This window comes from Ctenopharyngodon idella, chromosome 13 (assembly GCF_019924925.1).
Source record: "Ctenopharyngodon idella isolate HZGC_01 chromosome 13, HZGC01, whole genome shotgun sequence".
NCBI classification, from domain to species: Eukaryota; Metazoa; Chordata; class Actinopteri; order Cypriniformes; family Xenocyprididae; genus Ctenopharyngodon; species Ctenopharyngodon idella.
In genome coordinates this window covers 34,377,454-34,397,070 of record NC_067232.1, presented here as the reverse complement: position 1 = coordinate 34,397,070, position 19,617 = coordinate 34,377,454, and the positions used below count along the sequence as shown (strand labels likewise).

Here is a 19,617-nt window from a genome sequence, read left to right as displayed (position 1 = left end):
TGAAGCAGTTAGAAACCATAAGCAAGTCAGTGATAGTTACATTTACATACAAAACTGATCTCACACACGAATCCCTCACCACTCTGAAATGTGAGGTCAGCTGAACTGTGGCTCAATTATGTTCCCTAAATGCCCAAAGACACAACCCCAACTAAAGCCACATTTGAGCAAGGTCACGAAGGCGAAACTATCCATAGAACCAAAGTTTAAATGCTTTTAAGTTTATTTACTCAAATTACAAGTACATATATCATATTCAATATTCTTCTTCATCCTCCCCACAGTCCTCAGTGGAATCAGCACCAACCTCCTCATAGTCTTTCTCCAGTGCAGCCATGTCTTCCCGAGCCTCCGAGAACTCCCCTTCCTCCATCCCTTCACCCACGTACCAGTGAACAAAAGCCCTCTTTGCATACATCAGGTCAAACTTGTGGTCCAGGCGGCCCCATGCTTCTGCGATGGCAGTGGTGTTGCTTAGCATGCAGACAGCTCTCTGCACTTTGGCCAGATCCCCTCCTGGCACGACGGTGGGCGGCTGGTAGTTGATTCCGACCTTAAACCCAGTCGGACACCAGTCTACAAACTGGATGGAGCGCCTCGTCTTGATGTTGGCTATGGCAGCATTGACATCTTTCGGAACCACATCACCACGGTACAGCAAACAGCAGGCCATGTATTTTCCACGGCGAGGGTCACACTTCACCATCTGGTTTGCTGGCTCGAAGCAGGCATTGGTGATCTCCGGTACGGAGAGCTGCTCATGGTAGGCCTTTTCGGCCGAAATGATGGGGGAGTAGGTGACCAATGGAAAGTGAATGCGAGGGTACGGGACCAGGTTGGTCTGGAACTCCGTGAGGTCGACGTTTAGCGCACCGTCAAAGCGCAGTGACGCCGTAATGGAGGACACAATCTGGGCGATGAGCCTGTTCAGGTTAGTGTATGAGGGACGCTCGATATCGAGGTTCCGCTTACAGATGTCAAAGATGGCTTCGTTATCCACCATGAAGGAGCAGTCCGAGTGCTCGAGAGTGGTGTGGGTTGTAAGGATCGAGTTGTAGGGCTCAACCACAGCCGTGCTGACTTGTGGGGCAGGATACACAGAGAACTCCAACTTTGACTTTTTACCGTAGTCGACAGACAATCGCTCCATCAGCAGAGATGTGAAACCAGAGCCTGTTCCTCCACCAAAACTGTGGAAGATCAGGAACCCCTGCAGACCGGTGCACTGGTCCGCCTAGAGAGGAATCAGAGGAAAGAAGGAGAGGTGGGTTTTTAAATACAACCAGTAATCCTGCAAAGGATTTTAAAGCGTTGAATGTCCACAATAAATGCCACAGAAAAGCCATTCTGGGCTCCAAGAACTTCTCAGTGAACAGTTCTTAACTGTCTCATTCTTTCTAAGTTCTCATTTTTTTCCTAAGTGTGAAGAACATTTTATCTAAAGAATCTTTTGTGCAATGGCAAAGTTCTACTTTGCACTACTAGCTCATTAGTAGTGTTCACTATTGCTCAACTCACCATTTTGCGCATCCGGTCGAGCACGGAGTCTACAATCTCTTTGCCAATGGTATAGTGACCACGAGCATAATTATTGGCAGCATCCTCCTTGCCACTGATGAGCTGCTCAGGGTGGTACAGCTGTCGATAGTGTCCGTTACGGATCTCATCTGCATTTCAAACAAAAGAAATAAGAATATAAAGCTACTCAACATAAAGCAACATGAGTCTTGAATATGAATAAGATAAAAGGCCTGAATTGAGTTCAGTCTCACCAACAACTGTCGGCTCCAGATCAATAAACACTGCACGAGGAACATACTTCCCAGCACCAGTTTCACTGAAGAAAGTGCCAAAAGAGGAGTCAACCAATGAGCTTCCATCACCAACAATGGTCCCATCTGGCTGGAAGCCATGCTCCAAACAATACAACTCCCAGCAAGAGTTACCCATCTGGATACCTGCTTGACCAATATGTATGGAGATGCACTCCCTCTGGTTTGACCAAAACAAGCACAAACACAATCACGACTGCAGTGAAGTGGTTAGGCAGTAACACAATGAAGATGACAATCAATAAACTCACCATTGTGCTCAAGTATCACAGCAAGTAGGAACTAATTCAGAGCCTTTAAACCCTTGAAATATAAAACACAAACTAAGCTTCAAAAAGATATTAACTGTTGCCTTTTTAAAAGAAATCACCTCACCTCCACAGCCACACCAAACCACCCACCTGATCTTCATTTATACAGGTGTCAAATTAGGGTGTGGCTTTTAATGAACTCTACCTGAGATAATGCTCAAAAAGGTAATTAACCCTGCAGATTCAAACAGAACAAGCTTGTATTTTTTAAAGTTAAGTTTACAAAAATAAAGTTTTAAAGTTGATACTACAAGCAGATCCTCAAAGGGCATATTTTCTTGATTTAATATTTAGGCTATCTGAATTCATGTTTTGTAAGATTAAAATGTGTTATGATTTATGAACCAGTTTCAATCACTCAGTGAACATCACAAACAGGTTCATCATGTGTGACCATCAAGTCTGAAGTGATGTATGAAAGATTGCAAGACTGTTAAAGCCTCAGATCATGTCAGCAGGAGTCACTGAATATTTGCTGTTCCACAAGACTGAATGTCAAATCAGGGCAAAATTTAGTTATTGTATTTGAATAAGGGAAAGTTTTTGTTCTACTTACAGTAGTCAAAATTTGAAGTGGATCAAAAAAGTTCATCAAAGTTGTCCTAAGAAGAAGGTTTTAGGACAACTTTGATGAAAGGTTTTGATCCACTTCAAATGTTGACTACTATATTTGAAGTAAGTTTTCTACAGGTCTGTAAAATGGAGAAATATTGCAATGTCTTTGCTATTAAAAATTTCATTACACATACTTTCTTAAAAATAAAGGTTCTTTATCGGCATTGATGGTTCCATGAAGAACCTTTAACATCCATGGAATCTTTCCATTGCACAAAAGCTTTATAGTGGAAAAAGATTCTTCAGATTTTAAAAAAAGTTTGTTTTTTAAGAACTGTTCACAGAAAGGTTCTTTGGGGAACCCGAAATGGTTTCATGGCATCGGAGTGAAAGTCCCTTTTGGAGCCCCTTTTATTTTTAAGAATGTACAGACTTCTTATTAGGTGTACTGATGAAAAAGGGAATGAAAAAGGAATGAACAAGGAATGAAACAGGGGAATTACATAGGGGCATGACATTTAAAAGATTTACTTACAGCTGAATGTATTGCTGTCTAAATAAAACGAAGATACAACATTATTTATCTCTTTCAATATAATTTAATGTAATAATTCCATAAAGAGACACCTGAATACCATATGATGCTTGGACCCTGATAATTGTAGCTATATGTATGTTTAAATTAGTATTACTCCTAGTCCTCCATATGTAAATAACATGGTACATGAATTTGCTGACTATTGAGTAGCATGCATGGTACATATTAAAGTATAATCATCATCATTATGGTATAATGATTATTTTCTTAGACTGTAAAAACACTTATTTTGGAGATGTTTTTTTACTGTATGGCACTCATGTATTCAGTCTAATTACATCTTCCTTTTTGCCTAAAGGCTTAAATGTAACAAACTTTTGTCAATCATGTAACTTCTATTGAAATTATCTATTTTCTCTGAGACAAGTTTTGTGAAGTAGTAAGCTAAAGCTATAATTTCTAAGTAGCTTGCCCAAAACTGGTATTGCTTCGCCATATCACTTCCACATCTTCCTTAAATGATTATAAACCTTATATAATTTGTCCCCTTCACTTGCCAGACGAGGGCTGCTTGCCTGCTAGTGCTATAAATTTACTGTCTATACATATTGCATATTCCCTTTTAAAATAGTGATTTATTGCGCAGGTAATTGTCACTTACAGCATATGGGTTAGTATCCATCTCTAACCTGTCACAAAAACTGAAGAAGACAATGATTTCATAGTCGTTTTGGTGGCTGGATTCTGCATGTGTCACCATCACATTAACCACATGGAGTTCTGAAGAAAAAAAAATGTTTAAAGAAAATATTTAAACTCTATTTAAAATTAATATTCATAATTAAAAAAAAAAAACATATTTAAGCTATATTTAAACTATATAAATTGAAAAATATATAAATGAGTGCAAATCAAACAATAAGAAAACTATGGTTCAATAGTGAACAGAAGATATATGTAAGAAACTTAACTAATCTATTGAACAAAAGTAAATTTCTCACTGAGGTGAAAGTCGTTAAAATACCCGTTAAAATAATATTTTTGTTAACAAAATGAGAGTCAGCCTTACATTACTACTTTCTTGTTTATTTATGCCATCTTTTGTGCACTCTTATTTTGAATCTGTTGCGTCACATCCGCTGGCCATTTGGATTGTTTCTGTGCTTGTGTTCTTGGTGAAGTGAGTGAGTGAGTGCGTGCAGTGGACAGTTGAACGTTAGTTTGCGTCAAGTGAGTGGCTCATAACTCAAATCAAATGTATTAAAACAGTTTTATTATTTTAATTGTTTGCGTCGATGCGGCGTAAACAGTATTATATCTGAATGGTTGTGTGCGCAAATTAACGTGGTAGTGACACGGTTCGTCTGGCCCGCTAGCTGCTCACTGAGCAACTTGTGGCTGCTGTACGTCACTGACCAGTTCAGTAGCCACAAACTGTCGGAAAATGGGGAAAAACCGTAAGCGTTTGAAAGGAAATGGGAATGCTCCAACACCTGGACCTGGACCACAGCATGGCATGCGTCCCACAGCACCAGGACCTCCTCCACCCAGACCCCCTCCTCCTCACGGCGGGTTTCGCGGTCCTGCTCCTGTCCGCCCGATGGGCCCACCTGGACAGAGGTTTCCTGGGCCCCATTGCGACTACGGGCCCCCAAACCCCAGAATGATGATGATGGATAACATGGAGGGGGATAGACGGTTTATGCATGAAACACAGGGATTCATGATGCACGATGAGCCTTTCCACCCGATGGATTTTCCTGACAGACATGAGTTCCGCCCGCCTTTTGATGGTCCTGATCCACGTTTCCAGCATCATTCAGAGTTTGGGAACAGACCACCAGAACCGCGGTTTTACCATCCAGAGCTTGAATGTGGACCGCGTTTCCGTTCTCCAGAGTTTTGTGAACGACCTCCAGACTTCTGCCCGCCTGAGTTTATGGGAAGACCCCCGAACTTCCACCCGTCTGAGTTTGAAAGCGGACCAGGTTTCCACAGGATGAACTCTGGATTCGACCAAATGGAGCAGTATGGTCCAAGAGACTCGCATTTTGTGCCACAGATGGATGTACATGTAAGTTTTGGTCGTCCTTATTTGTCATCTGATGTTTTTGTCTCGAAATGTGGTTTAATACTGTCGCGCTAGCTGCTGTTGGGCCAATCGCTTCGTAATAACGTAAACCGAGTGTTTGGATCTATTCATGGAGGATTCGGATTCAGATGTGATCGAATCATTAAAGGGATAGTTCACCCAAAAATGAAAATTGTCATCATTTACTCACCCTCAAGTTGTTCCAAACCTGTATGAATTTCTTTCTTCTTCTGAACACAAAGATGATATGTTGAAGAAAATGGGTAACCAAACAGTTGATGGACCCATTGACGAACATAGTATGGAGAAAAAAAAATACTATGGAAGTAAACTTGGGTCCATCAATTGTTTGGTTACAGACATTCTTCAAAATATCTCCTTTTGTGTTCAGCAGAAGAAAGAAATTCATACAGGTTTGGAACAACTTGAGGGTGAGTAAATGATGACAGAAATTTCATTTTTGGGTGAACTATCCCTTTAATGATTCCGTTTCTTTAACGATTCACACAAAGTTACTGAATGACTTAAGAAAGAGTTTTTCAGAATAGTTATTTAGCCCAGGGGTTTTCAGTCTTTTATATGCCACTGCACAGACCTCCATATATGATTATCCTCATGTGAGAAACTCTCCATCTAAAATTTAAAATGCAACTATATACTTAAGCAGGGGCGGCGCTAGGGGTGGGCTAAGGGGGCTGGAGCCCCGAATCTTTCAGGTTTGAGGTTTCTTAACAGTGCTGTCAAAATATAATTTTGCTAAACATATCTCTCTATTAAAATATGTTAAATGGTTCAATACCGCTTTTCTACAGTATCCATACACTGACAGCGAGTTCACGCACACCGCAGATGTACAGACACGCCTCCTGTCACTCACTCAGAGCAGCGGCAGGCCTCAAGACTCTCTTTCGGTCCGGTTGAAGGGTTTTTGTTATGATTTAACAGCTGATATGATGACAACTTTAGCACATTTGTCAGCTAAACATTCATTCAGCGTTTCCCATTAATGACCCTGTGCCGCCGCCACTGTTTCATAATGAACCGAAAATTTAAAACAGCCAAAATGGTCTCTAACTTTGTATTTTGCCAACAAACTAAAATCGAAACCGTGATATGGGTTTGTGCCTTTATAAAACGGCAAAAGACAGTGATTAAATATATATGTATATATATATATATATATATATATATATATATATATATATATATATATATATATATATATACACACATTCTGTGTGTGCTGCGTGTTTTAAAAAGTCTGCACTTTGCTCACGTGATCAGCTGGTGATCAAAATAAAAGGATTTATCTTTTGCAAGTGTAGAAATTAGTAATTACCCAATACTGTTGTGTAAAGTAACTACTTATAAAAATTCTCATTTATTTTACAGTGCATTTGTTGCAATATATGGATATTACTGTCATATGAATAATTATATAGGCCTAAATCATTATATTATTATTATAATTGTTTGGCATCCTAAAACACAATGTAAACTGAGACTCTGTATCACAACTAAAAAGATGTTTGAACCCTCTTTCATGTCCAGGTACAATGCTGTTTTTTTGGTCAATTTGCACTCTGTACATGGGTTGAAGCTCTTAATTTTGAGCTTCCAAAGTGCACCAGCTTGATGCATTTAACCTTAAAATGTGCAAAATTTTCTTATGGGGGGGCATGCCCCGGACCCCCCTAGAGGAGGTACACCAAACATAGTTTTAAAAATTCCTGTGGGAAATAATGTACATTTTATGAACTTTACTCCAGCATACAACAACAAAGCTCCTTTCATGTCAGTAAAGCTGTTAACAGAAAATTAAAATGTCATTAATTGGACAAAATCGATTTGGGCTAAGCCCCGAATGTTTACCATGTCTGGCTTCGCCCCTGTACTTAAGTATGGAAAAGTCTATATTATAAATATGTTGATTAAGTTAGATTGTATTTGTACAATACAATGTATTTATTTGAATCAATTTATTATTTTAATCAAATGTGTTTTAGTTTATTTAGTTAACTCAGTTTTTTTTTTTTTTTTTGTTATTATATTTTTTGCACTGCTTTTCTCTAAACTTTTCCACGGACCCATTGGCACTCCCTTGCGGCCCCTCATGAAAACCTGTTATATAGACTATTGATGGAGAAAAATTATCAAGTTGGATGAGAGAGTGTAAAAATATTAACTTTTTTTTTTTTTAATTGAAAAGTTTGGAGAAGAATGGCACTTTCAGCTAATATCTCATGTGCTTTTGGGCCCTTTATGATTGGTAGAGCTGGATAAGATGAGCTGCTTTGAAGTATCATAATACTGACCAGTGTTGGGGGTAACACGTTACAAGTAACACAAGTTACGTAATCAGATTACCTTTTTCAAGTAACTAACTAGTAAAGTAACACATTACTTTTAAATTTACAGCGAAATATAGTTACTTTTTCAAATAAGTAACAATGCTTTTCCATTTATTGACTGACAGCTCAGAAACAGATTCAGTATTCCTCAAAGTGAATAAAAACAAGTGCAAACTCAGAATATTATGCAAACCTGCAATAATTAAATGTTAAATCACACAAATATACTTTATGTATTTAATATTTAATTTGTTTGAGCTGCGCCCTCTACTGTACAGGCATGAATTTGCATTTCCTTCAGCCTGAGGTTTATTCATTTCATTTTTGGTGTGACAGGGCCTTTACATTTGCCAAAAATAGAACTTTTTTTTTTTTGTTATTAAAAATACAAACAAGCAAGACCAGCTAAGAAGAGAAAGTAACACAACACATTACTTTACATAAAAAGTAACTAAGTAACCTAATTAGTTCTTTTTTTTTTTTTTTTTTTAGGGAGTAACACAATATTGTAATACATTACTTTTAAAAGTAACTTCCCCCAACACTGGTACTGAGATTTTAAAATAGCTTAAAGTTGGCATGAAACTTAAGTTGATAATCTTTTCTTCCCTATTGTGACATATATCAGAGTGGTAAAAAAACATGGGGCGGGACTTTTTGTCCATCAGGGATTGATTGGATCATGGATGGTTGTGGTTTGCTGTTGGTCGCCCTCATGCCAGTAAACACTTAATCAGAGAAGAGATGTTGCTGCAAGAGGGAAGGGAAGTTATTTTGATTAAAGATTATAAAGTCACGTGAATTTTTATGATATAATGATGTCCACTAGGGGTGTGACGATACACAGCTCTCTAGATGAGATGATACATGATATTGCATCCACGAGAACAAGACAATATTTTTACATTATTTTTACAAAATCTTCAATGATGAAATGTATGACTGAGAAAAATATTTTATTCGACTGAAAGTCGCAAAATGCAAAACAACGCAGGTGCATTTTGAAATGTTTTAACTAATCTTGGTCTGTGACTAACCATTATTTTAGTAATTGAGTAATCATTCAATTATTTTGACAATTAATTGGATATATATTTTTTTAAATAAAAATAGACCTAAGTGAACAAAAGCCTTTAAAATGACTTAAAATACATAACAATGAGGCAATAATAATTGTTTCAAATGAAGTATCAAAAGCAAATAATCATATAGTTTTATTGAACAACACTGTTAAAATACATAATGTAATATGCATAATATAAATGTAATCAACATGTACATTATGCATAATAACACATGCCTACAGAGGGCGCCAGTGGCCTGGTGATTGTTACACTTTACGGCAGATCAAATCCTTGTTTAATATTGGCCAAACAACGTTTAATTCAAATGTCCACTTAATCCTTCAATATTTGGCAACTTCTTTACGACAGAAAGACAACTTGTGAACATTAAAACATGCAAACTCAGAGCGAGGGTTTAAACTATTATTTTGAAATCGCGATGAGCACCAATTTGCATATTTAGAAATTGATGTTTTATCCTGTGTTGGCGTTACAAATATGGTGAAATGGCACATGACCAAGTCCCAGATGAATGTTATAAGCAACCCAAACATATGGTCACAGATAAATCATTTATAATAAATACTGCAATATTCCATTAAAAACAGTTGTCAATTTTATTTTCTAAGTGACTTCAATGTAGAATTAAGCAAATAATTTTTTTTTTTGTTTCATGTAAATAAGGGCAATCATGCATTTGGAGAAAGAGGAGGGTTTGCTGGACCTCCACTAGATTTCCGGGGCCCGGGTCCAGTGCAGCCACCACCTGAGGCGTTCAATGCCACTGTAAGTTCACCCTTGTATTTAATTCAGTACTAAATTATTGCTCTTGTTTGTATGAGCTTGTGGAAATGCAGTGCTTTTTATTTCAGAGCATGCCTCCTCCTGGGAAAGCATTTCCACCCCAACCTCCAAAGAAAAAAGATCAGCTGGCAAAGACTGAACCTCCTAAATCAATGGCATCAAAGATATCAACGTTCAAAAATATATCTGCAAAGTAATTTATAGTCATACTTTTTTTTGCTGGAAAATTGACAGTGGTTCTGAGAAAGGAGAGGTTGATGAAGTAAACTGCCATGTGTGTTTTTGTTTCAGCACTCCTCGTGGACGCTCATTGGGAGTCATTTCATTTATTGGTGTAAGTACTAATAATATTGTGAATTATTTTAGTGTAATATTAATAATGAATAATGTGGTGAACATGTCAGTGTGTCTTAAACAGACGTGATGGTAAACCGCAACACAGTTTTTGTGATTACCAGCTGTGACGGGCATATGCAACACAAAACACGTTTTGTATTATATTAAAATGGTTTAATTTTAGTATCATTGTGCATTATGTTAATAGCCGTAATGAAAGCAATGCATAATTTACCTGTAAGTTAAAGGAAACAAGAACATCCTAACTATGAACTCTGTAACCAAATAAGTGTATTACATGACAAAGATTGTATCAGTCTCTGATTATGTATTTTGAATAATGCTGAATATTGTCATGTGGTGTGGACAGACAAATTGCTTGTCGCTAGAATCTTAGTACCTTCCAGCTAAAAATCTTTGCTGACAAATCAGAAGTCAGGACTGGAATTACCTGTTTTAGGATACTTTTTTTTTAATCTATTATTTTCTGACCATTTAAAATGACTCTTGTGCTACATGTTTATTTAAATGAGTTTATTTCTTGCTTGAAAATCGCAAAGCTTTTTGATTATCAAACATTTTGATAGCACTGTTTTTCATTTCCCCTCAGAATAATTGTGGTTTCATTGAACGGGAGGATTTGAAGAAATTCTCTTTTGTTTTTGATGCCTTTTTTGGAAACCGAGCTCACTTGGTGCCTGGGGTTAAAGTGCATTTCACAGTAGTGAAAAATCTGGTAAGTGTTTATGTATGTGCTAAAATACCAGAATTCATTTGAAGTATTTTGTGTATTGAAAATGTTCTAATTTTTGTACTGTAACTGCTTGTGATGTCAGGGAAAAGAATGTGCGGTTGACGTGAAAGTGGCACCAGGAGGAACAGACGACATTGACAGTACGGTGTATGAAGGCGTAGTTATCACAACCCTGCCTGATGTGAGTAAAAGTCACATTAGTACTTTTTGTCCAATCAAGAAATGGGAGATGGACAAGTTATCCATCCATGGTATCTAATAGGGATGGGCATTTTTGGCAATTTTTCATTTCGATCATCGATAGGTTTCAAAAACGGTTAATCGAGTACTCGGCGGGGGGCGGGGCATGGTCGTCATGGAGATAATGAAAATATCTGAAGACTGTTAGGAAAATGAATGTTAAAAATAAAAATATGAGATGAAAACCTGTCTATGAAAACATGACACCGTGATTAGAACAGTGTTAGATTGATTATGATGCAGCAGTGTTATTAATAAGGAAGCATCTAAAAGGAATAGCCGCCTGAGGTGAGTGACGCCAATAAACTGAAGCCCGTTCTGTGACACATCCTATGATATTAATCAGATAACTTAGATACATAATGTAGACGTAACATTACAACTTTATCGGCACAAAAGGATGCAAATGCCAGTGAACTTACGCGCTATAGCGAGAGTGAGAGAGAGAGTGTGAGAGAGACAGAGACGGAGCTCGCGCGCGCTTTCACGACAGCGTGCTGAATAACGGGTAAGGACAGAATTTACTGTAGATTTCTATAAAGTTCTTATTATAATGCCATGTTTATGGCAGATCTGTGCTTTATTTTAATCACATTATTAAGTGATTCCATAAATCGCCTGCGCGTTTCCGAAGCCATGCGAATTAGCTATGCCATTGAACAAATATGACGAAAAATGCACTGCTGCATTATTATAACATAAGTATTTTTATTCTTATTTTTATTTTTTAAAGAAACATCTAAAAGCAATATGACCGTCTCAAATAACTCAGTCAATATCGGGCATTGCATTTGAGCATGAAACTAAACACTGATATGCAGCGCATTCAGCATCTTAATAAATGTTGATATCCCGACCCAACGCATCCTATAGTAGATTAATCAGATGTAGCTATTACAACTTTCATCTGCAAGAGGTTTGCTAATGCAAACGTGAGTTTGACCGAAAGTGTAACTCCAACTGTGCTTTAAAAAGTGTCACTAATATTTCAGCAATATTTTGGATTCAATTTGCACTTTCTGATCAACCAAAATGTTATTTTACAGTATGAAAATCACTGATTATTATTGTTAAATTAATTATGAATAGAATTGAAAGGATATTTTCAGCACAAGATAAAAGCGCTGCACAGCTTACATTCTCTCTCTTCTCACGTCTTTTGACGCATGCTGTGGAAAGCTAAACAATCGGAGCTCAGGGTGCCGCCCAAAGTGCTACTATATCCAATCAGGAGGAAAAAGAAAAAATACATTTCGATCTTCGTTTACATGATCGAGTACTCGGTCGCTGTTGCACATCCCTAGTATCTAAGGGTCAGCATCTGCTTTCATTTTATGGTAAAAATTAGGGATGCTGCTAACAATTAATCAAATCGATTGTTGATAATTTAATCAATGAACATATTAATACAAATACTTAGAAAAGTTTGGTCTCTAACTGAAACAAATAAGCTTGTATTCTTCTAGTTGAGACGTTTTCAACGATATGACACATGTCTATCTGTTATGTACAAGGATTTTACAATCACATTTTCATGTAAAACAGTTATTTTTTTCCCAATATGAAAGTAGAGCACTTCTAATATGTCAGCAAATTAAAAAGCACTTGATAAGTGTTGGTCACATTCCCTATATTCACTGTAAAGCCAAGCTTCTAAGCTTTAAAACGACACCTGTTTTGTGTCAGTTAAGCAAGTGGTTAAGTAACATGATACCTTAGCAGCACCCCCGCTTCAGATTAAAGAGGTTAAGGTTAACGATTAATCGTTGGTTAATTTTAACAACGATCGATTATGGGAATTTATGTAAATTGACATCCCTAGTAAAGATGGATCCATCTAATAAAAGTATTAATCTCACTATTCAATATTAATGCACTTGTGTACTGAGAATAGAAATATGAGAGCTTTTCAGGGGAGGAAGAGTTAGAGTGCTGAGCGTTGAGGGAGTTCTGCAGGTGTGTGTGTGTGTGTGTGTGTGTGTGTGTTTGTGTTTGTGTCGGCCTTGAGTGAAAAGCAGAAACAGTGAGTGGGAACTCTGAGCAGCCTCGACCCACAATCACAACTTCAGGGACAAAATGACTTTAACAAGAACATTAATCAATTCACATATTGAAGCAGTACTCATATCAACTGTCATCACCTCATGTACAATCTTTTTTTTTAACAGTGTATTCATAAATTAACAAATGTGCTGAACAGACCCGTTTTTTTTCCTCTTGTTCATGTATGTGTGCGTGGGTGACTGACTGCTGCTGGCCTTGGTGAGTTAGATAAGAAAGGACTGAGAATGTCTGAAGAATGTTTTAATTCCTTCAACAACATGCAGTGGAGGTCCATCAAGGCCACGGTTGTTGTAGTTTCAGAAATTTCACTAGTTAAATTTAATTTAATTTATCATGTTGTTCCATCTGTCCATGATGACATACACCATACTTAAAGGGATAGTTCACCTAAAAATGAAAGTTCTGTCATTTACTCACCCTTATGTTGTTCTAAACCCATTAAGACTTTTGTTCATCTTCAAAACACAAATAAAGATATTTTTAATGAAATCTGAAAGATTTCTGTACCTCCATTGAAAGTCTATTACCCAAAATGCCAAAAGAGATTATAAAATAAATCGAGCAGTTTAATCAAGTTTTCTGAAGAGACATGATAATTTTATATGATTAACAGATTTAATTAGGGGCCAAGCACCGAAGGTGTGTCGGCATTTATTGTAATCGTTGGTGGTGTTGTTCTTCTTCTTCTGCTCTGTAAGTCTATGGCAGCCCATAGAACCGTATGGTAAAAATTTGTGAGATTTAGCACACAGATAGAGGACAGTCTGAACTGTCACCATAGCAAATTTGGAGTCTCTAACTTAATGCCTCTTGCGCCACCACCTGTCCAAATTTTCACTCACGTTTATGCTAATAACTTTTGGAACATAAGGGCTTTTTTCCTCTGATTTCCTTTCCTTTGTTGTTTTTTTGTGTTTTTTGTTTGTTTTTTGCTTATAACTTAAGAACGATTTGTCCAAAAATCATAAAAACGGTCTCGTTAGAATTGGGGCATCATGATGAGTCGAGTGATATCCATCTCAAATGATATCCAACCCATATCAGCCATTTTGGGCTAGCCATTTTGAATTTTGCCATTAAATGCTGTATTTTATGAACATATTAGCATATCGTTACGAAACTCTGTCTGTGTCTTCGGCACTATGCCCTGACAGTACTCAAAGTTTCAGGGCAGCGCCACCTTGTGGTGAAAAGTTATAATGAAATTTACAAAAAAGTTAACAACTTTTGATTAAATTAGCCTATTTTAATGATACTGCTCTTAATAGATTCCTTGGGTCATGCCGAGAACATATTTTGCCATATTTGTCCAAACTTCCTGTCTGCCATTTTTGATTTTCTTTTAAAACCTACTTATTCGAACTCCTCCTAGACCATTCGTCCAATTTTCACCAAAACCGAATCGTATCACTTCAGACTTGGTTTGATTCATTCATCAGGTTTGATTTATTTATTTATTTTTTACAGAGAACCCCTAATAGTTGTTATAAAACAAAGTATGTGAGTGAAGCATTAAAAGTCTCTTTCTTTATGTGTTTGATTAGGGCAATGTCAAGGAAGTTAATCCTGGCTGCATCAGGACCATTATCTCTACGGATCCCATTAAACTGCCCTTCGGAAAAGCGGACACCGATATAACTCTGCTACTGTATGATCGTGTGGAGTTCCAGTTGCTGACAAATGTTATTACCAAGGAACAAAGAGCCACAAACATCAAACCTAAAACACCAGACACTTTTCAGCTCACCAAAGAAATCAGGGAGATGGTAAGTATCCCATCATATCCCACTGAGCTTTTTTCTAGGTTTGTCTGTGAAAGTGTAGGACTGTTGAATTATATATGCTCACTGTGCACTTGTAATTGCTCATTACTTTTATTTTATCCAGAAAAATCCATATTGAACAAATTGAGCATTGTCTCTGTATCTGTATGAAGCTAAAAAATGGCAAAGGTTTTAGAGGCGTCTGTTTGGACCACAGTTACATTGACGTTTTTGAAGGAAAAAAGTGTGTGTGTCTATTAAAAGTGCAAATGTCTGTGTAAGGCAGTCTTACTCGGCAACACATGCTACTAAGAGCAAACTGAAAACGGGAAGTTAGTTAACTTGAGAGCAAGAGAAAATGAGTTGAACCATGACATTAAATCTAAATATGTATATAAGTGTTGAGTGTACAGTATATATAATATAAAGATTGTTTTAGTGTGCCAAGCATGGTAGGGTTCATAAGGTAAACATGTGTATATTTGTTTGGCTTTTTTCCTTTTGTTGTTACTTTTAAGTTTGTGGTAATTTTATTAACCCTAACACCATTTCTTAACCAATCGTGACGTGACATGACTGGCGATAAAAGGTGTCTTTTCCATCTTAATCAGAGTTTTTGTCCTAACCAGCTGGTACAAATTTATTTTATTTTTTTAATTATTTTGTATATCATTGTGTGTGACTGTGTTTGATTAGGATATGGCATGCACTACTGGTCGAAAGTTTGCAATAACGAAGATTTTTTAAATGTTTTTGACATTTTTTTTGTTCTAACCAAAGCTGCATTTATTTGATAAAAATACAGTAAAAACTATTGTCTATTGTAATGTATTTTAAAATGTAATTTGTACCTGTGATCAAAGCTGAATTTTCAGCATCATTACTCCGGTCTTCAGTGTCACATGATCCTTCAGAAATCATTCTAATATGCTGATTTGCTGCACAAGAAACATCATTTTCAATATTGAAAACAGAAGCCTTCCTAGGTGTATATGACTTTCTTCTTTCTGATGAACACAATCGGAGTTATATTAATAAATATCCTGACGCGTCCAAGCTTTTATAATGGCAGTGAATGGGACCAATGAGTATGAAGCTCAAGAAAGTGTATCTATCCGTCATAAACGTACTCCACACGGCTCCGGAGGGTTAATAGAGTTCTTCTGAAGTGAAGTGATGCGTTTGTGTAAGAAAATTATCCATATTTAACAAGTTATAAAGTAAAATATCAAGCTTCCGCCAGACCGCCTTCGTATTCAACTTACGAGGAAAGTGTAACGCCTCCTGCAGTTCAAAATGCTTACGCTACATCCTACGCCTTCTGTATTGGAATTACGAATAAAGCGTAACTGACGCGACGTGAATATGGAAGGCGGTCTGGCGGAAGGCCTTTATTAATCCCCCGGAGCCGTGTGGAGTACGTTGATGATGCATGGATGCACTTTCTTGAGCTTCAAACTCGTTGGTCCTATTCACTGCCATTATAAAGCTCCGATACGTCAGGATATTTATTAATATAACTCCGATTGTGTTCATCAGAAAGTCATACACCTAGGATGGCTTGAGGGTGAGTAAAGCTTGGGGTAACTTTCATTTTAAAGTGAACTAATCCTTGAATATCGAAAATAATAATGAGCACCATTATTAATAATTGAGCTCAATTAATAATTCATTTTAAATGAGCACTAAATCAGTATATTAGAATGATTTCTGAAGGATCATGCTGCATACTGGAGTAATGATGCTGAAAATTCAGCTTTGCTCCATTTCACTGTATGTATGATCAAATTAATGCAACCATAGACTTCTTTCAAAAACATTAAATTTATATTTTTCAAATTTTTGACCGGCAGTGTAAGTATCGTCCTGCACCTTTGTGCTAGACATGAATGATCCTAAATCATGCAGCTTGTTGAGGAGATGTGTGTAATTTACTTTTCTGTGGTGGTCAGGCTTACCATATTAGCCTAGCAGAGAAAAAAATGTGATGTTATGTAGATTTACATTGAAGGAGAGACCCAAGCCATCTAGAGACCACAGTATTAAAGAGACTTTAGTGTCAGCCTGGTTACCACCCAGAACACCCTAGCATCATGGTCCTGAGTTTTGCACAGATAAACACTACTCAAATGTTCTTCTGAAAACATAATATATTTCTAATTATTTTATCACAGGGTGTGGTCATGAACAAGAGCGATGGAAGCCTGACAATCATGACAGAGAAACATAATAAGCTGACGGCTTCTGCTGCTGACCATTTATCAGATGATGAGCTGAATGTCATGGATGAAGTAGAGCTCACTGTTTTGACTGTGAGTAAAGTTATTAGGCTCTTTGTTTCACCAGTTTGACACTTTGGCTTTGTTGTTGATTGTATTCAAAGCTTCATAACATACAAATGCTGTGTGTTGAAGGTGAATGACACAAAGAAGGCTGTCCGACTCAAAAAGCTGCCTGGGGGCTCTGTGACCTTTAATCAACAAGCAAGAAGCAATGAAAATATTTCTGGCTTAAAGGACAACGCATCTGGCACACCTGGCAAAGACAAGGTAGTTTAGACTAAAAAAAGGCCTCGTTTTTTCATAGTTGTCCTGTTGTAGATAACTTCAGGACATTGTTGTGCTCATTAAAACTTTCACTTTCTTCTAAATCACATTCACATCTTCATCTGCAGTGGAGGCCTGTGACCATGGAGGCTGGTTCTCAAGAGTCAGCTTTCTCCTTCGATGTAAGCAGTGAGAAATACGAGGGGATGATTGCCAGAATCGCCCCAAAGAAAAGCCCAACCCAAGAAAAGGAGGTAAGCTTTCACAATCTCGCAATCTGAACATAAGAAACTGAAAAAGTATCTCAATATATACATTTAAACTTGTTCTGGAGTAAGAATAAGATAAGGAATAACATAAGTTGCTATATCACACTTTAAATCTTAAATCTCTAAAACTGCATGAATAGGTGATAGATTTGCATAGATTTTACCATAAGGCCTCCGACTTTCTTTTACCACTTCCAGTTCATCCACTTTGGTTTTCCATGACTTCCAATAATATGCCTACCTTACAGGGCTGGGTATTGACACATATTTCATGATTCAATTTGATTTCGGTTCACAATCTTTCAGTTCAATATCGATTAATTAGGGCCTTTCAGGTACAGTACATGGCAAATTTTCTCAAGGAAAAAAAAAGAAAAAAGAAAAAAAAACTAATGCTGTAAACTATGCAGGGAACCCCAGTTGGTACATCACAATAACATTAAAGGTTAAAATTAACTGATGTGTAGGCTACTTACATTTAAGGATACACATAAGCAGTGTTGGGTAAGTTACTTCAAAAAAGTAATTAATTACTAATTACATCATCAATGTTGTATTTAAAATACTTTTCTAATTACTCTGTCTGAAAAGTAATTTAATTACTCAATAAGTAACTTACTAATTACTTCTTAAAAACCTTGACCAGATAGACAATAGAAAGGAAATTCTTTTAATAATTTAGCCAAACATGGAATAGTTTAGCCTTTTATAGCTTTTTAAAACTCTATTAAAACATATACTATAATACTTATTTACTTTTTAGTAACAAACAGATACCACCAAAAGTGCACAATACTCGATACAATGGTAAAAATATATAAAAATACAATTAAAACAATGCATATATTTTTTTTTTTTCTAGGTAGGTCTAATAGTAGTAAGTAAAAATACCACAGAAATTGAATAATCAAATATAAAATAACTCTGCATAGTCATAACTGTATAAATTAAATATAGATTAATCCTTATTAAAGCTTTTCTTTTGTTGTTTGATTATCATTTATAATACAGACAGCCAATAGTAGACAGTAGCATGTTTTAAAGGCTGCTGTCACTAAGACCTTATGGACGGAGACAATACGCTGTTACACATGCTGTTCACATTCACATAACCAACGCGAATATACGCCAAGATGGGCATTTTGACATAACGTTTTGAACGTTTATGTGTAATAAACCGCGAAAATCTGACACTCGCGAGAGGCGGCTATGTGTGTGTGCTTTGGTCGAGAGTTTATACTTGCATCAAAACAGGGTCAGGAATAATACAAGATTGCAGTCATTATTACACACTTAATTTATTTTTTTCAGACACAAAGCCTTAAAATTCCTTTATTAAAACTACACGCTTTTAGCGTGACTGTCCAAATTAGTCCAGTTTAGCGATGACATTACATTGACTTGATGAGTTGGGTGATGACTAACGAGTTGATCTAAGGGATGATCAGTTCGTGTTGGTTCTGCTGCTTCGCTTGAACTGAGGTCTGTCAATCTGTCACGCCACATTAAAGAGCTTCAAAACGGCACTTACTGTCTGTATTTCATTATAAAAGGGACAATGGATCTGAGACTTTGTTTCATATCAGAAGTAGCTAAGCACAAAGCTTATTGCGATTTATTGGATGGGACGTGTGCTACAAAGCTCTGTTCATTCACTAAAAACAGCATAGACTGAAAGATCAATTCTTAGGATTGAAGACTTAATATTGGTTCTTCAAAATGAGAATAAATTAAAAAAGAGAATTCTTTTCCTTCTATTTTTTTAACCCAGCCCTACTACCTTATGTACGTCAATGTTTTTGTATTTGGAAGCATTTTATCTGACTCCCTAGACTCTTCCAAGGCCTACTGACCTTGACTACAGAAAGGAGTATTATTCACTTGTTGTTTCTCACAGCATTAGGCTACAGAAAGCGGATTAGGCTTGAAACATAAAGAGAAAGAAAAAGAAAACAACATATATTAAGAAGTACATTTTTCCCAAAATATTGATTCACACGCATATATGTAAATGATATATATGTATAAAACTTAAACTTAAAGAACATGTGAATGATAAACAAATCATCCCTCCTTGTGACACATCCTCCCTTAAAGG

The 19,617-nt window shown here is 36.7% G+C and overlaps 2 protein-coding genes across 3 annotated transcripts in view; one reads left to right on the top strand and one right to left on the bottom strand.

The window, feature by feature from the left end:
* Positions 1-205: 205 nt before the first annotated feature.
* On the bottom strand, positions 206-2,242 carry LOC127524479 (tubulin alpha-8 chain-like). Its single transcript, XM_051915991.1, has 4 exons — positions 2,084-2,242; positions 1,773-1,992; positions 1,519-1,667; positions 206-1,234 (listed from the first exon to the last, which is right to left on the bottom strand). Exons 1-4 carry the CDS (start codon positions 2,084-2,086, stop codon positions 257-259), a joined length of 1,350 nt encoding a protein of 449 aa, XP_051771951.1. The 5' UTR covers positions 2,087-2,242; the 3' UTR covers positions 206-256.
* Positions 2,243-4,368: 2,126 nt separating this feature from the next.
* The window catches only part of si:dkeyp-121d4.3 (uncharacterized), a 28,100-nt gene continuing 12,851 nt past the window's right edge, over positions 4,369-19,617 (top strand). For both annotated transcript variants that reach the window (XM_051915976.1, XM_051915975.1), the window contains exons 1-10: positions 4,369-5,310; positions 9,428-9,529; positions 9,616-9,740; positions 9,839-9,881; positions 10,494-10,619; positions 10,720-10,818; positions 14,486-14,707; positions 16,879-17,016; positions 17,119-17,253; positions 17,379-17,504. In XM_051915976.1, coding sequence (XP_051771936.1) covers positions 4,681-5,310; positions 9,428-9,529; positions 9,616-9,740; positions 9,839-9,881; positions 10,494-10,619; positions 10,720-10,818; positions 14,486-14,707; positions 16,879-17,016; positions 17,119-17,253; positions 17,379-17,504 — 1,746 coding nt within the window. In that variant the 5' untranslated portion in view covers positions 4,369-4,680. The remainder of the gene's footprint in view (positions 5,311-9,427; positions 9,530-9,615; positions 9,741-9,838; positions 9,882-10,493; positions 10,620-10,719; positions 10,819-14,485; positions 14,708-16,878; positions 17,017-17,118; positions 17,254-17,378; positions 17,505-19,617) is intronic.

Bases quoted from the DNA above. Each gene is read 5' to 3' on its own strand.
- LOC127524479 (XM_051915991.1), bottom strand. The intron at 1,668-1,772 runs GTGAGACTGAAC...TTTGAAATGCAG, and splicing joins TCTGGAGCCGACAGTTGTTG to ATGAGATCCGTAACGGACAC. The intron at 1,235-1,518 runs GTGAGTTGAGCA...ATTCCTCTCTAG, and splicing joins TCGACCGGATGCGCAAAATG to GCGGACCAGTGCACCGGTCT.